The sequence below is a fragment of the Nothobranchius furzeri genome, chromosome 10, assembly GCF_043380555.1.
Source record: "Nothobranchius furzeri strain GRZ-AD chromosome 10, NfurGRZ-RIMD1, whole genome shotgun sequence".
In the NCBI taxonomy this organism is placed as follows: Eukaryota; Metazoa; Chordata; class Actinopteri; order Cyprinodontiformes; family Nothobranchiidae; genus Nothobranchius; species Nothobranchius furzeri.
The window spans coordinates 69230621-69252564 of NC_091750.1; the positions used below are offsets into that span (position 1 = coordinate 69230621).

General features: G+C 43.4%; 1 protein-coding gene and 1 pseudogene across 1 annotated transcript; both read left to right on the forward strand.

Annotated features, from left to right (window-relative positions):
- Positions 1–168: 168 nt before the first annotated feature.
- LOC139072292 (uncharacterized) lies at positions 169–17366 on the forward strand. Its single transcript, XM_070555944.1, has 2 exons — positions 169–840; positions 16943–17366. The coding sequence occupies exons 1-2, from the start codon at positions 400–402 to the stop codon at positions 17219–17221; spliced, it is 720 nt and encodes a 239-aa protein (XP_070412045.1). The 5' UTR covers positions 169–399; the 3' UTR covers positions 17222–17366.
- Positions 17367–18497: 1131 nt separating this feature from the next.
- On the forward strand, positions 18498–19617 carry LOC139072287 (UDP-glucuronosyltransferase 2A2-like; annotated as a pseudogene).
- The last annotated feature ends 2327 nt before the right edge of the window (positions 19618–21944 follow it).

Here is a 21944-nt window from a genome sequence, read left to right on the forward strand (position 1 = left end):
GTTTCCCCAGTGTTTTTAATTTTTATTTAAAAAAATAAATAAATAAAATTAACAATAATCACATATTCTAAGTTAATTGTGTGTTTTGTAACAAAAATAAATCATATATATATATCTATATTGGTCTCTGCCAATCTCTGCCGGTCTCTGCCGAGGGGTGGAGGCTGTGTGCTGTTTTTCAATCGCCCAAACAAGGCGGGACCAGTTGTCCAATTGCTGACAAGAAAATCAAAGGGTAGGAATGGGAATGTATCCAATCAGCGTCAACGTTGTTTCAGAAGCATGATGGGCGATAGAGCTACCGCCAAGGCTTTCGTTGGTGTTCGGTAGAACTCGGAGAGTCTCGACTCCAGCACGTTTTTGGTCGTGACTCGTGACGGTCGTGACGCAGACGTAGACATGGACGCCACTGCGCCTACAACCAGCAGCATGGAGACCGGATCTCAGCAGCCACTGAATTCAGTTCGGTCTCTTCTCCAGTATCCGTTCGAGAGGAGAACTATGGTGGAAAAATTTAATGTCAAAGAGCTTGGACCAGATCAGCCCGACGTAAAGATAAGCCAGCAGGACAAGGAGAAGGGTAAACTGTACACACGACGCTTCTCCCAAAATTGGTACACCAGGAAGCAGTGGCTAGCTGGATGCAATCACGCTAATGCGTTATTTTGCTTTCTGTGTTTGTTATTCAAAACGGCTGGGATCCACAGAAGGTGGATGTGGAACTTGTGTCTCATTGGGGACCCCATTCATTCTCTGACTGAGGAATGCAGCGCATCAGTGCAGCAGCCAACAAAGAAACGGAGGACGTTTGGACAGGGAGAACAGCAGCTGGGTGCAGAGGTAAGCTGTACATTACATTTCTGTAAACAAGACAATCAGAATCAGAAATCCTTGGTTGTCCCACAAACCGGGACATTTGTTTAATAACATGTACATTGTTTAATGTGCAATAACTGTAAAATTTCATTTCAACACACATACCTATTATACATATTTAATCATGTAAATGTGTATTTCAAGTAAATTTGTACATACATCAATCTGATTCCATTTAACTTGTTACACTTCTGCTGCAGCAAACAAATTTCCCAGCTTTTGGGACAATAAAACATTTCTGATTTGTCCCAAAAAGTGGGAAATATGACATTTGTAAGAGGATACTGATGACATTATTTCCTATGAAAGTGTTTCCACTTTCCATAAGTCCTAACAGTGTAAATTTCTGGCATTTTGTCTAAGTAGTGTTTACTACCATTACTGTAACAGTGACCTGCTCATAATTTTTCGTGTTCACTCAAATGTTGAAATTAAACAAAATGGTTTTGTTACTTGCCTCTTGCATTGCCTATTTACCATTTATGGTCATGTTATTTTATGTGCAATTTAATGCAGTATTTTTCAACCTTGGTCCGCAAGGCAGTTTGCCAATAGTCAGACACACCTGGATTAATCAGTTTGTCCAATGATGTAAGACAGGAAATAAAAGAGCTGTGCTTAATTCAGGAAATAGTGAAGTTGTGCACAAAGCTCAGAAAGCACAAGTTTGTTTTTTTAAAAAAAAATAGCACAGCCCCACCAAAAATATTTTTCACCAGCCGCCACTGCTGAAAAGGCTCAACAGCCTAATAAAAAAGGCTGGTTCTGTTCTGGGGACGACTGTGGAACCACTGGAGGAGATAATGCAAAGAAGGATTCTCCAGAGAATCAAGAAAATGATGGACAACCCTGAGCATTCTCTTCACAAGACTGTCCGACAACACAAGAGTGTCTTCATTCAGAGGCTTCTTCAGTTTCGCTGCAACACTGACCACTACTGGAGATCCTTCCTGCCAACAGCCATTGTAATATACAACAACTCTTTGATGACTTGATTATTATTATTATTATTCTGAGCTACTACAGCAATCAATTTCCCTCTGGGATTAATAAAGTATTTTTGAATTTGAATTGAATTGAACTGGAACGCTGGCTCTGTAAAGGGCTCTGAGACGACCCTTGTTGTGGATTGGCGCTTTATAAATAACCTGAACAGAACTGAGCTGTGGGGAGCAGACATGTAGAGCCAGGCTTTGACAGCTGGACGTGTGAAACTAAAATGTTGAACATGAAATAAAAATGTAAGTAATTAGATATCTTAGGCCAACACATTCTCACACCTGAAGTGGCTGAAACTGACGAACGGTGACCAAGCATTTGTTTCCAACGTGTTTAGAGGCGGCGCGCTGCGCCAGAGTGTCGTCTCCCAACTCACGAGGTAAAACGGACATTTCACCAACATTTAACCTTTAACCTCGAGCTGTTTAACCTTCCCCTCACCTCCATCCTAACTTTAACCCACTTGAGCATGCAAAACTGTGTTTCTTGTTCTATCGTTCTTCTCAAACACAGTTAATGGTGTAGCGTGTTTAACTACATACTAGAATCAACACTGTTATCAGCTTTGTTAGATTCTTAGAAAAGATCCAGACAAGTTAACAATGAAGCATCTATTATATATAAATATCTAGGATATTATATATTCGATAGAAGTTCATATGCCAACGAGCTTGGTCTATTTTTAATCCAAAGATTAATGTTTAATTTAAGATAATTAAATTTAATAGCAAAAGTTTATTTATTTAATCAGAAGTTTAAAGGAATCTTTGCTTTTTATTAACCAAAAATATGCACCATTCTGTGTTTTATTTCAAAGAAGAGTCAGGTTTTTAAAGTTAAGAATTTATTACTAACACTTAAAAAAATGACAATTTAGAAATGACCATTTTTGAACAGAGAATTTGATATTAAAACTTGTTTTAAAAAGCAAACCTGTGACTGAATGGATGCTAAAATGAAAATGCGAGTTTTTTTGATGCGTGAATGAATCTCAGAAGGTTTCTTTCAGCGAGAGAAGCATTTCTGGGTGGAAAGTTGTTTTGCAGCTAACTGAGTCGTTTCTTAGGAAGAACAGCATCAAACACCATCTGTGTGCTACCTCACCCAGCAAGACGACCCTCTGTGTGGATCCGGAGGTCAAGGAGGATGTTGTCAGCCTCAGGGGTACTCGGTCCGGTAGAGAAGACTCGCGTAGAACCGATCCTCTGGTCCAGAGATGTCGCGGGTACACGGTGTCGAGTGTCTGGCTTAACTCTGAAGGAGTTTTGCGTCAGCTGGTTACAGTTGCATTTATTCAGAGCGATCCTATCAGCGTGACAGAATGCTTAGTAGAGATTCGGGCGGCCGTCCCTCATCTCCTTGTATGGTTCAAGAACTGAACTTTTGCTGTTGGAATTCTGTTTTAACAAAACCCTCAGAACACGCCCACTCTCAGCATCAGAAAGCTTGGTCATGAGTAAAGACGTGATGGTTTTACCCTTTACCCTGGATCCCTTCCGAATGTGGCTGGTTAACGTGCACGATGACCTTCTGGTTTAATGACCACACATTACGGATTATCAACCATAACTATTATTATACCCAAAGCATAACAAGTCATTTCAGTTATTAAAATACATGTTTACTGAATCAAGAGATTATTTATGATGGTTGTAATAACAGTAATAAAGTCAAGAGTTTATTAAAATTATTATTTAATATTATTATTGTGAAACTTGAAGTGTCCTTCATCTTGGGACGGAACAGCAGCAGATAAAGATGGTTTCAGCAGACATCACGGCTCCTGGCGTGGTTAATCTGTGGGGCAAAGCTACAGAACGACCCAGCTTGACCCTGCTGGGAAAATGCGACCTTTGTCACAAATTAGAGGTCATTCATGACGCTACAACAGGAAATTTTGAAAGAGACACAGGGTTAAGGTTAGGATGGAGGCGAGGGGAAGGTTAAATCGCTAGAGGTTAGAGGTTAGATGTCTTTGAAATGTCCGTTTTACCACGGGCGTCGGAAAGCGATGCTCTGACACAGCGCGTCGCCTCCCAGCGCGTCGGAAACAAACGCTTGGTCACCCGTCGTCAGTTTCGGCCGCTTCGGGTGTGAGAATGTGTTGCTTAGGCAGAATGCTCAGAACTCTATGATGCCACAGAGGCCGCAGCAGAAATTGTCATGTACCGGGGTGAGTGCTCCTCTCATTTTTGTTCCATCTTTGAGCTGCTGTGTTTCAGGAGAGGGAGGCTCCAGCTGCAGCTCATTAACTATCAGCGGGTCCAGTTATAAGAGGAGGAGGAGAACACATCTCAATGCCGGATGATTAACTACAACTTGGTAGTTCCAGCCCTTTGTGTCTCCAGGTTAACTCTATTTATTTTCGGATTTTAGAACCCTTGTAGATATACTTGTGCTTACCGGTTCCCAGGATTTTTGGATAATTTTGTGGGCCTTACCTTGACTCCTCAGGATCTCCTTGGACTTCTGAAGCTTCTGGAGCTTCTCTGGTTTTCCTGTGGCTCCTCTGATTGACTACTTGGGCATCTCCATGATCCCGCTGGATTACTTACCTGTGCCCCATAAATCTCCTGGATGCAGCATTCACCGTTCTCCTCTCCTCCCTGCCGGCCCGCTCTCCTGCTCTCCTCGCGCCCGCTCTCCTGGACACCCCCTCTTGGATTCACCCCGGTGTCGGTACAAGATGTGCTCGGGTGCAAGATCGGCTCGGGGTCCGTCGACTGCCGATGACGTCAGAGTAGTTGATTGGCTGAACATGAACCTTACGGAAATTACGTAATCACGTTACGTTGTTATCATGTTACGTTGGTCCAGGCAAATCTTTCTGTTGGAAAGATGGACAACTTTTACAAAGAAATCCATCATTACCTCTTTGAAAATACACTTTTAGCATAGAGCTGCATGTATATTAGGGCTGAACGATTAACTGCATGTGCAATTAAATTGCGATGTGACAAAAGGAGATTTTCTAATAGCAAAAGCTGCAATTTGGCAGCGAGTGGTTAGCGCAATGCTAATATACATGGAAAAACCCATAGGAATGCTAATGCTAATATCATCGATTACATTATTACAAATTATGAATTAGAAATGTGCCAAATGATTACATTTGGAGTCTAACAGAAAGTAAAACTACCATCAATCAAATAAGTACAGACAGGTATTTTAGTAAAGCCAGAAAACTTTTAACTCCAGAGTTTTGGCTTGCAACTATGAGCGTAACTGAACTACGCATGGACAAGAGGTCAAAAACTCTAAACACAAAATACTTCAATAAACGGGATACACTTCTTTCCTGCAAACACAATTTCACAGGTGTTGCTAATACCTATGATCCTTCAAGGGATGTGCTCAAAGAGGAGTTCAACATTATGAATACAATATAGTGTTTTATTTTACAAATACCATTATAAAAACAAACTTACGTCGTGAGAAACTTTATTTTAATAACGAATCTGCTAAATTCTTTCCAACAGTATAAAGATGTGTAGTGTATTTTGTCCGAGTGGGTTTGCCGTACTTTGACATTATCGGCAGTCAAAGGACCCCGAGCCGATCTTGCACCCGAGCAGATCCTGTACCGACACCGGCACTCCACCTACCCTCCCCAATTCCTCAGCCCCCAGCTTCCAGTAAGTCTTAACTCTGCACCTTCCTAGTTCAGACTTACCTCCCTGGATTCACCTGTTCCTCTGCTCTCCCCTCCTCAGACGCTGCGGTTCCGTTGCAATCCCCATTCGACCTTATCCAGTGTGCCCTCGGTTCCCGATTTTTTAAAAATTAAATTCTTTAATTTTTCTAATTGACTCGTGAGTGGTGAATTCTACATGTCTTGGGTTAAACTCGTCTCCAAAACCATGTCAGAATCATGTCGTTGTGAGTCTGTGTATTTGTTAGCAGCTCTGCCCTCAATCTGCCAGGCAACAGCATTTGTTGCATTTTTCTAACAGGAAGTGGGAGCGGAGAACGACTGGTTGGGGATGACTTGCTCTTTAATATGTCTCTCTGCATCTTAAATTTATTTTGCTTATAAAACAATTAGTTTAATATCTGGGTGACCAACCAAGAAAGGATTATGATTTGGTCGGTCGATGTCACACAATGGTTCTCAATCCAGGGGGGCATTTCTCTAAACGAGCTCAGAACATCAGGGCTATCCTGATGAATCCCTGATTGACATATCAGGCTGCATGCTTTCCTAGCATCTCGAAGGTTGGGTCTGCAGGATGTTTTTTTTTTCTAATCTTCAGGGAATGTCAAAGTTCTACAGAAAGTACTCAAGCGTTGTCAGAAATGTCACAAAATCTGTCAGTAGATGTTGTTTGGAATAAACGGGAAAAATAGAACCCAATCTTATCTTTAGCAGCGCGGCATCACGCCTCTGAAAATTGTTGCGCCATGGCTGGTTTGAATATAATGGAGTATATTTGCAGCGGTGCCGTTCTGCACTGCTTTTGCTTCCAGTGTGCAGCAGGACTCAGTCTGGAAGGTAATGAAAATGTCGAGAATAAGACTGCTGAAATGTATTTTTGTGACCGTGATTTTGTGCAAAGAACTTCATAAATATGTGATGAAATACGTCTCCACCCATATACTATATGTGACAGTGTGAGCATCCTGTCACAGTGTCCCGATTGATCATGCGCCCTGGCGTCTTGGCCAATGGGATGGACCTTTGGCTGACTGGTTAGAGTGTATGACTTTCACCCAGGAGTCTGGGGATCGAATCCCGCCCTGGCCCTCGCTGCTCCACCTTGCCACATATACATCAATGCTTGTCCAATACTTTAAGTTTCAGAGGAAAAGGAAGTCGTTCATTCAGTCAGAAAGGCAAACGTAGGACAGAGACAAGGCAAGGAGCGTAATTACACAACCATAAACAATCCTGCATCTCTACAAAACAAAGTGTGTTGTCTTGCTGTTAAAGAACAAACGTCTGATGCCCTGATTTTAGTTTGTTTCTAAGAAAAATAAAGGCACATGGTGATTGATCCGGTTACTCAGGACAACCAACATTTTCTTTTTTATGTGGTGAGAAATGTATAAAACTAGAAAATCCAGTGATTATTATGCAAGGTAACACAGAACTGATGATAAAGAGTAAAATGGCAGAAAATTCAGATTTTATTCCTACAAATTTGTGACTAAAATGAGGCACCCCTGCTTCTTACAGCTGTTGTGTTGGTGTTACAGCGCCCCCTGTAGGAGAAAAGTGGAGTTTACAGCACCTGCAGGTGGTTTGAGATGGACGGATACAGCACCACTCTTACTCCACTGACATAACAATGTAACAAAAATGTCAGGAAATAAAGTCCTGGTGCATTTATTTTTTATTAAAATAATTTATAAATTTATTGTTACATCAAAACACAGTCATGTTTTTCCTGTTTAAAACACATGTTGATAAAATTGTAAATGACTCTCTCTCTGTGTGTGTGTGTGTGTGTGTGTGTGTGTGTGTGTGTGCGTGTGTGTGTGTGTGTGTGTGTGTGTGTGTGTCATTGCTGTGGAGTTGTACTTATCAAATTATGCCACTGTAACTCAACACCAACCTGTGCTGCACATGCATACTGCACCCTAGTGGAGGATCTACAGATCAGTAAATGAGATTTTTATACACTCACCTAAAGGATTATTAGGAACACCTGTTCAACTTCTCCTTAATGCAATTATCTAATCAACCAATCACAAGGCAGTTGCTTCAATGCTTTTATGGATGTGGTCCTGGTCAAGACCATCTCCTGAACTCCAAACTGAAGGTCAGAACAAGAAAGAAAGGTGATTTAAGCTTCTTAGGTGTGTTCTTGCTGTGTCTTTCCAAATCCATGCTTTCGTTCTTTTTAAACACAGAAACAGTTTTGTTTACCTGTTTTGTAGCTACAGTTTCGCCGACGGCTGCCGGCTTCTTCAGGCTGACGCTGATGGTGGCGCGTCACTTCCTTCTCCGTTTATCTGCGGGCAGCAGAGGACGTTGTCGCCCTCTACTGCCCTAAACCCTAAACATAAACACATACAGGAAACCAACACACACAGACCAATATCTATTATGGACATCAGAACACCCTACCATACACAAAATGTCAGTAATCAGAACATTATATCACCGAGCAAACATAATAACAGAAGAGAGAGACCGTAAACAAGAAGACAAACACATACAACACGCTTTAAAGACCTGCAGATACCCGACATGGGCGATAAACAAAGGAAAACAACAAACAAAAACAGAAAGCAAAGAACAACCCAAAAAAAGAACCAGAAACCCAGAAAGACAAGAACCAAAACCAGTGATAACCCTACCATACATCAGAGGCATAACGGAAAAAATAAGAGCAACAATGAAAAAACACAACATAAACACACCAACAAAACCATACACAACAGTTAGAAACAGACTAGTACACCCAAAAGACAAAATACCAGCTGGACAAAAATGTGGAGTCATCTACTAAATCCCATGCAAAATATGCAATAAAACATACATAGGAGAAACCGGACGCCAACTCAATACACGGACAATAGAACATAGAAAGGAGTGCGAGAAAGAGGCAAATCGTAAACACACAAGAGCAGCAAAAGAAGAAGCAGAAAGTACAATAAAAAAGTCAGCCATAACAGATCATTGCTTAAGAGAAAACCATATAATGGACTGGGACAACACATGGATCATAACCACCGAACAACAAAAATACAAAAGATGGATCAAGGAAGCAATTGTCAGAAAGGCTTATAGTTATGACTATAGTTATGGCAGTTCTAGAAGATCCATGTGTAAAGTTACCCCACTCTTATTTTGGTGGTCCAGTTTGTGACATCACTTCCTCTAGATAGTCACTTCCTGTAAAGCCGTTTCTACCATTTTGTCCAAGCTGTTGGTGATGGCAGACAGCCTCGTGTGCGTTCATGACTGACATACCACACGGAACCACAGAAATGTACAGATGTCCATACTTCAACTGTCATTAAATACGTAAAACTGTCTCTCCGTGCCCTGCTCTCTGACCGGAGCCCTTATCTTGAAGATACTGTCAGATCAGCAAATAACTTCCAGAGTTCCCACTCTATCACATGGTCCTTCGAGCCGGATCCACAGTCATCTAGAGATATTATGGAGGAGCTAGGACAACCATCTGCAGACCCAGCAGTGCGTTCTAGATCCCAGCGGGAGAGACAACTACCAACGTATTTGGAGGACTATGAAGTTGGATATCAACCTCAACTTCTCCATCATCCATCAACCCAAGCTCCAGCTGGGCATGAAGCTCATCCTCCAGATCAACCTGCAATGATGACAGCTGCCATCACTGGAGCCATACCTAGCCTACCTAGTAGGAGAGCATCATCAGATCAAAGCCAACCTGTCTCTCAGCGCAGTAAAGCTAAGACCCAGGGCAGCGCCAGTTCGTCAAAAAGGAGGTAAATCATCGATGGGTTATCTGACATACAGACAGCCATGTTGGAGGAGAGAATAAAGCGCATGGAGTTGGCAGAGGTGCAAAGACAGATAATGGAGGAAAGTCTGATGGATGAACAGTACCAGCATCTGGACCAGCAAGCTCGGGAAGCCCTCAGAAGAAGAGAGGAACTCCTAAGAGAACAAGAAATACAGAGGCGTAAGCTTGATGAAGAGGCAGAAATAGCATTAAAGGCAAAGGAGGCTATTACCAGACGGCTAATGCTGCAACGTAAACTAAAGGAAAAGGAAATAGAGTTAGAGAAAGCGACTCTCATTACATCCCTCCTGAAGGAGGAAACGAGCAGCTCTGTTGCCTCAAGACCGCAAAGTGGAGATGAATCCAACAAAGGGTCCCCAGCTGACGTCATGGGAGTACCACCACCCTCACAAGGTGCACATGGACCTGCACACTCTGCTCCTACAGTTATTGGCCCTCCACCAGCCTTTACAGCAGCAGTGCCTAATCCTCCTGTCTCAACAAGCCAATTAACAACTAGAGCTTCACCTGTCCTTCAACCGCAACCTCCTGCCATGGTAAACCTGCCGACCCAGCCACAATTCACATACTCCACGATAGCTCCGCCCACCACAGCACATACCATCCCTCAGCCTGGTACGACACTATCAGTTGGTGCTATATTACCTCGTGCTGGACCACCAGCCTTAACAGTGCAGTCCACTGCTCCCCTAAACACGCTACCAGCAGTCTATAACCAGGCTCCACATCAGCATGTACCCTGGTCTTATTCACAACAACAGTCAGTACAACCTGATGCAGCCCTGCAGCATCACTCTCCTCCCAGCATACCACCTTTGCCACAAGAGACAGCTCCTCCTCCAGGCTCAATCGCTGCACCTAGTACAGACCTAATGGAGCTATTAATAGCTACTTCATATGGACTTCCTAAGCCTGCTTTACCCTACTTCACATCTGGAAGAGAGGCAGACTTTGCACTGCTCAAAATGGCTCTAGATAACCTGCTAAGCTCACATGCTCACCTCACCGAACCATTTAAATATCAAGTGTTGTTGCAGCATTTGAAGCTGCCTAGTGCTCACAAGCTAGCACAAGCCTTTATGTATGACCCGAAACCATACACATCGGCCCTACAGGCACTTCAAGATAAATACGGGCAACCCCGCCAGCTTGTGCAAAGTGAGCTAGGAGCCATCCTAAACTTACCTCCAGTTAGGTTTGGTGATCCAGATGGATTTGACAATTTTGCCCTCTCAGTACAAGCTTTAGTAGGCATGCTCCGATCGCTAGAGGGTGAAAATGGCTACGAACTTAAATGTGGCTCTCATGTTGATAGGCTACTTAACAAATTGCCCGCTAACTACAGAGACAGCTTTGTTGAGTATAGCTTGAACCGCGGCATTCTGACAACTGGCACTAATAAGACTTATACCCTGTCAGATTTCTCCACATGGCTCCAGTTGAAATCACAAGCCAAGCGAATCGCCGCTAGAGCAGCCTACATGTGTCAAGATCAACCAAAGCCGAGGAATCAGAAGAAACCTCAGGGTCCTTCATCACGCGTGTACTACAACACAGAGAGCCAGGATAAAGCCACACCTCCAGATCCAGCTGGCCATATAAGATCACCTAAGCCTAAATCAGGTCCTAAACCTTACTGCCCTTATTGTGACAACAGAGGACATTACCTGAGCCTGTGTCCTAAATTCAAAGCTCTTTCAGCAGCTGAAATTGCCACATGGATCAAACACAGAAGCTGCTGGCGCTGCGGCAGGAATCATGCACCTGAGGATTGCACTCTAAAGAAGCCCTGTAAATTATGTAAGCAACAACATCTTACTGTGCTCCATGATGTGTGCCCTCAAGAACCGAAGAAGGTGTTAATGGTCAACGCTGCTTCCAAGACGGTCTACATCAACCGTCCAAACCGCCCAAATAAAGTCATGCTCAAGTTGGTCAAAGTATGTCTACACAATGCTGAGTATTCCCTGGAAGGCTTTGCTATCCTCGATGACGGGTCCGAGAGGACTCTTATCCTCCCATCAGCAGTGCGACGCCTCCATCTGACTAAAAAGCCTGAAAACCTTCCCCTGCGCACTGTCCGCCATGAGGTGATTCACCTTCAGGGAGCAACAGTTTCATTTGAAATATCCCCAGTCCACACTCCCAAAGTAAAGTACAGCATTCACCATGCCTTCACTGCTGATGAACTAAGTCTCTCAGAGCACAGCTACCCTGTAAAGTCACTCATGCGAAAGTACTCCCATCTGGGAGGACTTCCACTTCCACTTGTGGACAGAGTGCAGCCTTTACTTCTTATTGGGTCTGATTTCCCTCATCTACTCATCCCTAAGCAACCAGTAATAGCTGGCCCACCTGGGAGCCCCCTAGCAGTGTGCACTCCTCTTGGTTGGACATTACAAGGCCCAGCCAACTTCAGTCCTGTTTCTGCTGACCACCCACACTGCTACTTCACCATGTCTCCCAACTCAGAGCTCCAGCGCCATGTAGAACGTCTTTGGGAAGTTGACACCTCGCCATATGTGAACATAAAGACTGCCACACGTTCTAAAGAGGATCAACAGGCTGTAGACCTGTTAGAGCAACGCACCACTAAAGTGGAAGTGAATGGAGTGACTAGATATGCTACTCCACTTCTCAGGCGCAAGGATAGTCCCCTCCTCTGGGCATCAAAGAACACATTGCTCCCACAGCTACGTAGTACTGAACGCCGTCTGGCTAAAGGTCCAGCTCTGGCAGATACCTACTGTCAAGAAATCCATAAACTTGAACAGTTAGGTTATGCCAAACCTCTTCCTTCAGCTACAGTAGACAGCTCCCAGGAGTCTTGGTATCTGCCTCACCATGTTGTCCACCATAATGGAAAGGCAAGAAAGGTCTACAAGGTGATGGCCACGCAGTATGACCCACTGGGCTATCTTATCCCATTCACCACTCAAGCCAAGATCCTCATCCAGGACCTGTGGAAAGTGGGAGTCGACTGGGATGAGCAGATTCAACCCAAGGCTCTACTGGAAATATGGACACAATGGGAGAGCGAGCTGGTCTACCTCCCACAAGTGGAAATCCCAAGATGCTATGTTCCAGCAACCTTGGCCCCTGAAGTGCCTAACAGACAAGCGCACATCTTCTGCGATGCCTCCGAAAGAGCTTACGGAGCAGTCGAGTATATTCAAACTCTCTATAACCAGGGCAATGTTCACGTTGCATTTATAATGGCTAGATCTCGTGTTTGCCCTCTAAAACAGCTGTCAATGCCACGCCTTGAATTGTGCGCAGCTCTAGCCGGAGCTCAGCTGGCTAAGGTCACAATGACAGAGTTGTCATTCTCTCCCCAGCAGATAACACTCTGGACCGACTCAGCTACAGTGTTGACATGGCTGAAATCAGACTCAAGTCGATACAAGGTTTTAGTTGGAACGAGGGTCGCTGAAATTCAAGAACTTACCGAAGGGTCAACTTGGCGGTATGTCAGCACCTCTGATAATCCAGCAGATTACCTTACCTGCGGGAAGACACTCCATGAGCTCAGTCAGCCCAACCCGTGGAGTCAGGGTCCACAATTTCTTCACCAGCCTACTGAAACCTGGCCAGAGCTACAAATGGAAGTAGCTCAGGAAGAAGATGAGGATGAGCTACGCAAGACAGTGTTTTGTGCAGCAGCTACCTGTCCTTCTCATGAAGTGGATGTTACTAACATCGACAACTGGGATGACCTCGTTAGAGCCACTCATATGAGCCTTCACGGGGCGGCCAAAGACCTGGTGAGCCCCACCATGACAGCTGCAGATGTACAAGAAGCTGAACTACATCTCCTACGACAATCCCAAAGTGAGACCTTTCAGGAAGAGGTGAAACTCCTTGCCGTGGGGAAGCCCATCTCCAAACAAAGCCGCCTAATCATGCTTGCTCCTGAGTATGATATAGCTGTCGGGCTGATAAGAGTGGGAGGCAGGCTGCGAAGAGCAGATCTGGATCTAGATACCATGCATCCAATTATCCTTTACCCGAAACATCATGTTACCAGGCTCCTCATCAAGAAATATGACAAACAGCTCCTGCATCCGGGTCCCGAGCGTGTATTCGCTGAAATTCGGAGAAGATACTGGATCCTACGTGGAAGAGAATCTATCAAACGGCATCAGTACAGCTGTGTGGAATGTCAAAAGTGGCGTGCTAGTCCTGTAGTCCCACAAATGGCAGACCTCCCCCCAGCAAGACTTCGTCTATACAAGCCACCTTTCTGGTCTACTGGAGTGGACTGCTTCAGCCCTTACAATATCAAGGTGGGTCGACGCATGGAGAAGCGATGGGGATCATCTTTAAATACACGACAATGAGTTGTGTGCACCTCGACCTGCTGGAGAGCATCGACACTGATGCTTTTCTTATGGGATTACGTCGCTTCATCGTTCACCGTGGCAAACCCTTTGAAATCCTAGAAGACAGAGGGACCAATTTCCGAGGTAGAGGGACTGAACTACAGACCAGCTTCCAAACTTTAGAGGATTGTCAAGACATGTCCAGGCTCAGACGGTCGAGTCAGGGCAGCTGAAGTGAGGATAAAGGGACAGACTTATCTTCGACCAGTTGTGCGCCTGGTGCGACTGCCAGCTTGGGAAGATGAAGATGACTCTGGCTAAACACCTGATAAGACTTTCCTCTAGTTTTCGAATTTATAACTAAATTCGGGGGCGGCTTTGTCAGAAAGGCTTATAGTTATGGCTATAGTTATGGCAGTTCTAGAAGATCCATGTGTAAAGTTACCCCACTCTTATTTTGGTGGTCCAGTTTGTGACATCACTTCCTCTAGATAGTCACTTCCTGTAAAGCCGTTTCTACCATTTTGTCCAAGCTGTTGGTGATGGCAGACAGCCTCGTGTGCGTTCATGACTGACATACCACACGGAACCACAGAAATGTACAGATGTCCATACTTCAACTGTCATTAAATACGTAAAACTGTCTCTCCGTGCCCTGCTCTCTGACCGGAGCCCTTATCTTGAAGATACTGTCAGATCAGCAAATAACTTCCAGAGTTCCCACTCTATCACAGCAATAGAGATAAGGAGACGTGGATGTGGGACCATGAACAGGGACGACGGAGTTTACACGCTGGACCACGCATGGGACTGCATCGTCGGAGAGGGGAGAGCGGGCAGTAGAGGGCGACAACGTCCTCTGCTGCCCGCAGATAAACGGAGAAGGAAGTGACGCGCCACCATCAGCGTCAGCCTGAAGAAGCCGGCAGCCGTCGGCGAAACTGTAGCTACAAAACAGGTAAACAAAACTGTTTCTGTGTTTAAAAAGAACGAAAGCATGGGTGATTTAAGCTATTTTGAGCGTGAAGTGGTTGTTGGTGCCAGGCGGGCCGGTCTGAGTATTTCACAATCTGCTCAGTTACTGGGATTTTCACCCACAACCATTTCTAGGATTTACAAAGAATGGTATGAAAAGGGAAAAACATCCAGTATGCGGCAGTCCTGTGGGCGAAAATGCCTTGCTGATGCTAGAGGTCAGAGGAGAATGCGCCGACTGATTCAAGCTGATAGAAGAGCCTAACCCTCGTTACCACCGAGGAATGCAGCAAAGCATCTGTGAAGCCACAACATGCACAACCTTCAGGTGGTTGGGCTACAACAGCAGAAGACCCCACCGGGTACCACTCATCTCCACTACAATTAGGAAAAAGAGGCCACAGTTTGCACCAGCTCACCAAAACTGGACAGTTGAAGACTGGAAAAATGTTGCCTGGTCTGAGGAGTCTCGATTTCATTTGAGACATTCAAATGGTGGAGTCAGAATTTGGCATAAACAGAATGAAAACATGGATCCATCGTGCCTTGTTACCACTGTGCAGGCTGGTGGTGGTGGTGTCAAGGTGTGGGGGACGTTTACTTGACACACTTTAGGCCCCTTAGTGCCAACTGGGCACCTGAGCATTGTTTCTGACCATGCCTATCCCTTCATGACCACCATGTACCCATCCTCTGATGGCTACTTCCAGCAGGATAATGCACCATGTCATGAAGCTCCAATCATTTCTAACTGGTTTCTTGAACATGACGATGAGTTCACTGTACTACAACGGCCTCCACAGTTACCAGATCTCAACCCGATAGAGCATCTTTGGGATGTGGTGGAACGGGAGCTTCGTGCCCTGGATGTGCGTCCCACACATCTCCCAACTGGAAGATGCTATCCTGTCAATATGGCCGACATTTCTAAAGAATGCTTTCAGCACCTTGTTGGATCAATGAATTAAGGCAGTTCTGAAGGTGAAAGTGGGTCAAACACCGTATTAGTGTGGTGTTCCTAATAATCCTTTAGGTGAGTGTGTATTTATTCAAATAAAGGTCTTAAATAAAATACTTTATCTTCTTCTCTAAAGTTAATTACCGTAATTTCCGGACTATAGAGCGCACCTCAATATAAGCCCCACCGGGCTAAAAGCCGCTGATCTCTACTGAATTGAAAGCGTAGTTTAACTGAACGTAACTGAACCGATCAGTATGAAACAAAACAGAAAAGTTATCGATTAGTTTATTCATCTTCCTCTTGTGCAATGAAACCATTAAAGTCCTCTTCTTCAGTGTCGGAGTTGAACAGCCTCAGAAGAGCTTCATCACATATTTCTGTGGCGATGTCGGTGTCGCTGTCCGTGTTGCTGTCATCATCCCTGGGTAAAGATGGCTTGAATGAGTTCTTCCCGCTGCCGTCTCCAGCGCCGAACCATGGATTCATTCATGCCAAGCTTACGTGTGGCAGCACTGTTTCCCTCCTTTACTGCCAGATCGATGGCCTTCAACTTAAATGCGGCATCATATGAACTCATACGTGTAGTTTCCATGATGAGGGGGTATGGATTTGAAAAAGATTCTTCGTCGTGCCAGCTGCTTGCATGTGCTAAACTAAAATGAGCACTTTCTTCGATTTCCACTTTTGACTTCCACCTGTTTCACTTCCTGCTAAAGCGCCCCCTGGTGGCAGGTGAAGAAAACCTTCAGTAAAGCCACACCTCATTATAAGCCACGTGGTTCAAAGCGTGGGGAAAAAAAGTAGCGGCTTGTAGTCCAGAAAATACGGTAAACTTTTTCTCCCGTCATCAGGTCACCCTAAAACTAGAGCTTTTATCACTCATGGAGGTGCAAACGGGGTTTATGAGACCATCTATCACGGCGTTCCCATGGTGGGAATTCCAGTTTTTGCTGACCAGCCAGACAACATGCTGCACATGAAAGCCAAAGGAGCTGCAGTTGTTGTGGAATTAAACTCACTGACATCTGAAGACCTCAGAGATGCGATCAACACCGTCATCGATGACACAACGTCAGATTTTTTAAATTCCTGCACCAAGTCTGTTTTAAAGATTAAAAAAAAATTGTTTCGTTTTTGGTGATGAGTCAGCATTAACTTTATTACCAGAATAAATATTTCCCTTCAATTTCCTGTTTTCGTGGTAAATTTTTACTGTATGGCCCGAAAGAGTAACCTAGCTTAAATGTACAAAACTACAAATGTGCCTTTCATTATTCCCAGTTTGTGAGATAAAAGTTAATCTCTGACAATACATTATGAATAACTCTTTATGTTAACTTGTTTATCCACAGCTACAAAGAAAGTGCCATGAGACTGTCCAGAATCCACCACGACAGACCCATGAGTCCTCTGGACGAGGTGGTTTTCTGGATCGAGTTCACTATGAGGCACAAAGGAGCAAAGCACCTGAGGGTCCAGGCCCACGAGCTCACCTGGTAGCAGTATCACAGCCTGGATGTCCTGAGCTTCCTGCTCTCTGTGGTTCTGCTGCTCCTGTTCCTCCTCGACAAGACCTGCAGGTTCTGTTTCCGGAGGTGCTGCTGCAGAAGGAAGACCAAGAGGAAGGCTGAATAACAAACTCAGCTCAGGTTTATTAAAGTTAAATATTGAATAGAAAGGCTGATTTAATATAGATTTTAATCGGTCTTTTGACCACTGACCTCTTGTGTAAAAATAGGGAAGTAAGAAACTGTTTAAAAAAAGGCAAAAACAAAAGTGTTTTGATGTATTTTTTATCTTCTGTGTGATCAAATAGGGTTTTGGGTTTTTATTATTACAAAAAAGGAAAAGGAAAAACATCAGTGTCCAGTGTTTTCACTTCTGAATAAATGGTTTGTACTTCACAATTTTTTGTTAAATTCTGACCATTTAGTTTTTGCTCAAGTTTCAGTAACTTCTGTCAAAATGTTTAGAAAAAATATCAAACAGCCGGGATTAAACCCGCAACCTTCTGATTACTGAACGACCCGCTCTCCCTCGGGAGCGACTGCTGTCCAAATGACTAGTTATAAATGACCTGCACTTGTGAAGGGTTTTCAGGTCGGTGTGTGGAGGGAATTTGGGGTCAAATGTCATGCTGCACCTGAGAAGTGATATTAGTGGATTTATTTATGGTTTTATTAGTAATGTTCATGACTGCGGCTACAGCAGGACAATGTTTCATTTAAATGTTGTTCGGAGGGACCGGCGTCGCCTGCGTATGGCAGACTCGCCTCTGTCAGGACGCCCCAGGGCAGCTGTGGCTACAGTGTAGCTCATCACCACCGGGGTTGTGAATGGGTGAATGTGTTGTAAAGCGCCTTGGGGGGTTCCAGGACTCTAGAAGGCGCTATACCAAATACAGACTATTTACCATAAATGAACAATAAAGTTTTATCTCAGCTTGTTGATTATTGTGTAACAGAGATCTCACAACCACAAATTACTGTTTCACCAAAATAAATACCAACAAATCTAATATTTTATTTCTATATTTAAAAAAAATAAGAAAACTGCAGAAAGTCCTAAAAAAGCGAGTTAAAGTTAAACGTGACGTTTGGGAATCATTCCAGAATTCAAACAGTACAGAGTATGAAACACTGCTATCCAGAAATAAGCCTGAACAAGTACAACACATTTAGTTCTAGGTTTTATTTCCCATAAACCTGCAGGGATAGAAACACAAATAAGTGAAAGAAAATCAAAAGGATATGCACTCTGAGTTCAAACATTTGAGCTTTTCAACAGCTTTGATGTTTTGTACTTTAGTACTGAAACGAGTCGGAGTTCACAGTTAATAAGTATCCGTACGGCACATCCAGTATAAAGTTCACAGCTGGATTTCCCACAGACAGACAGACGTCCACCATGGAGCTGCGCGTGCGTCTCTGCCTGCATCCTGCTGCTACTTCCTGTAACATCTGGAGTAGATGGAGGGAAGATTTTGGTTTGGTACACCGAGGCCAGCCACTGGATTAACAGGAAGCTGCTGCTGGAGACGCTGGTGGACAGAGGACACCAGGTGACCGTCCTGGTCCCGAGCACATCCATGTTCATCCACAGCAGTGAACCCTCCCGCTTTAATTACCAGCCTTTTGATGTCTCTGTCTCTAAAGAAGATTTTGAGAATTTATTGGCTGAATTCATTCAATTCAACATGTATGACATGGACCACATGAACTACTTTCAGCTTTACATCAAATACATGGAATTGTTCAAGATCAACACTGAGATTTCCCTCCAGTTTTTGGATGGTGTGGTGAAATCAGAGCCCATCGTGAAGAAGCTGAGGAAGGGAAACTATGACGTTCTCCTGGCTGATCCCATCTATTCTGGAAGCAATTTAACTGCTGAGATCTTGGGCATCCCTCTAGTCTTTTCTTTGAGATTTTCGATAGCAAACAACTGGGAGAGACTGTGTGCTCAGCTACCTGCTCCACCTTCCTACGTTCCAGGTGCGGTCAGCAGACTGACAGACAAGATGAACTTCTCAGAGAGAATGTGGAACTTCCTCTTCTACGTCCTGCAGGACTTAGTTCTGGATCAGTGTGTGTGGAAGAAGGTGAGTATTGCTGACTAGAAAATTACGTAATGGATTTCATCGTCATCACGAACATGTTTGTTTTCTCAGGAACACCCACCAGTGCCTGTAAGATGATGGGTAATGCTGACATCTGGTTGTTGAGAACCTGCTGGGATTTTGACTTTCCCCGTCCATTACTTCCCAACTTCAAATTTGTTGGAGGGATTCACTGCAAACCTGCTAAGCCATTACCAAAGGTGCTCTTTCCATAATTGTACACCAAAAAAATCATAGCTAACCCTCTCAGGCTCAAAACAAGTTTTGATAAAAGGGCAAACAACTAAATCCTTCTTCTGAGTGTAAAAATGCTCATGAAATACGTACGTGGAGTAACCAGGTAGGTAGGTTTTAACGTTGCACATCTGCAACGCCTACTTCCAGAGGGTTAAATCCTAATGTAAAGAATAAGATCTGAAAAAAAAAATCTACAAAATAGACATCTTATTAGCTGTTTTATTGAATAAAAAAGCAAATTTTGATTTTAAAAAATACAATTTTCTGCTCTAAAGAATTAAAAATCTCTGTTCCTGCAGTATTTCGAAAAGTTTGTCCAAAGCTCTGGAGATGATGGCATCGTGGTCTTTTCTTTGGGATCTATTGTCAGGAATCTGACCATACAAGGCAAACATGATCGCCTCTGCTCTCGCTCAAGTCCCACAAAAGGTCAGAAACGGGGGAATCTACAGGGGGGCTCTGCTGTAGAGCCTTGCCCCCGTGGGCTTATTAGATTTTTTGGGTTGCGCCACTTTGACAATGTGCCGTGCGCAGGACGCAGTTGCCTGGAGCGCATCAAAGATCAGCGCTGTTCCTCCTCTCTGCTCAAGAATGCCCCAAGAGTTCAAACAGATCCACAGCCCTGGGCGTGGACGTTGAGGGCTTCGTAATTCTAGCTCTGCTCGACATTTTCTTCAACGTGACACAGCCCCCCCCCCCCCCCCCCCCCGTTTCTCATTTACGTTGTTTTTGACAAAAACAGCTCTGCTGCTCCAAAATGATGCATTTTAAACATTGGTGTTGTGTTATTGTAATACGTTATAATTGAGATAAATAATAAAATATGACAAAAAATTCAAAATGTGGGACAAAAGGACTTATAAGCCAACATTTAGAAAAAAAGAGACATTTTTCACATTTTCTGAAAGAAATACGTTGGTTCAGGTTAAAGTTCATTTTTATTACATATAAAGTTAAAGAAAGGGGCGTTCAGGTGCTGCTGTTGATGTTAACACTGGAGCGTCGATGGTCCAGACTGAGATAAATGCATTAAAGTTAGGCTCCGCCCATTTGGGTTACTATGACCACCAGTGCCTACTACTACTCCTTCTTTCACCCCACCCACGTGATCCTTTGAAGTGACGTCATAAAGGCTCAGAGTCCTATTATCTAGCATCAGCCGGCTCCCACTTCATTAGCAGCCGACTGCTGGTGTGCGACACATCGACTCTCTGAGACAATCGTCTTTTACAACCTCAAACCTTTTTTCTGAGTTTGATAAAAGACCAAGAGCCTCTAGAACAGGGGTGGGCAATTATTTTTTCCATGGGGCCACATGAGAAATAGAAAATATTGTGGAGGGCCGCAGGCCAAAAGGCTGAAGTCAATTATGCATAATATTAATGGTATTTCCTTATAAAAAGCAGTAAATACCATTGTTTCTTCACTGAAATAAATTTGGAGTGGCATTTACTTAAAAAAAGTAAGGACAGTATTTACACACATAAAATGCTTGTAAATTTTACTCAGGCTATTTTTAAGTAATATATACTTTCTAGAACCAAGTATTTTTTATGAAAAAGACCTAAGTAAATGTTACAAGCCATACTTACATACAGTTTGTAATTTTTACTCACCTTACCTTTGCTTGTAATTACAAAACCCAAGTAAAAGTTGCTGATGTTTCTTTGTGTTTTTTACTCCACTTTTCTTTGTTATATTCTATAAAATTATAAAGTAATATGTATTAATAATGTATTTGTTAATATAAATTGAAGTAAATTTTTTTACTATTCTATTAAATAAATATTTCCCCAAAACAAAAATTTGCACACAAGGGATATTTGAATGACATTTTTATTTAATGTTAGAAAGTGTAGATATTAAAAATATCTATATAACATTGCACATGCATGCCCATAAACCTTCTTAAATTTCAATACAGTGCAGTGACCAATGTGTAAAAAACTGCATAAAGGTAGCGATTGATATAAACCGCAGTTTAGAATTTCAAAAAGCAACACTTGAAATAACTGTCAGATAACTGACATAAAATGACAACAAATTGTTTGTGCTGGACAAAAGCACAAATACAAATGCAATAAAACTCACAAAGTTTCTCATGGAGACTGCACCTTTGCTAATAGGATGACCATAACAGTAAGAGCTTATAAAACTGGCCAACATGTGAAATCACTGACAAACGTAAACATTATTTGTGCTGAACAAAAGCACAATTAACACTTGACCACTCACTGTAGAAGTTTTTTGTGCAGAGACGGGACCTTTGCTGACATTCTCAGGCTGTCAAGCTCAAGGAAAAGCTTCTGAAATGCTTCAAAAGTATATTTCAGTTTCTGTGGATAACTTAAATTGACAGCATAGATGACCCCCATGAGGAGGAGACAAGCGTTTGTCACAGTTTTGCAGTCCTGCAAAACCTCGAGTCCCTCAATAATGACAGACACGTACACTGGATCTTGGTTGTCCTGTGCCACACTGGGATGGATAACAGCAAC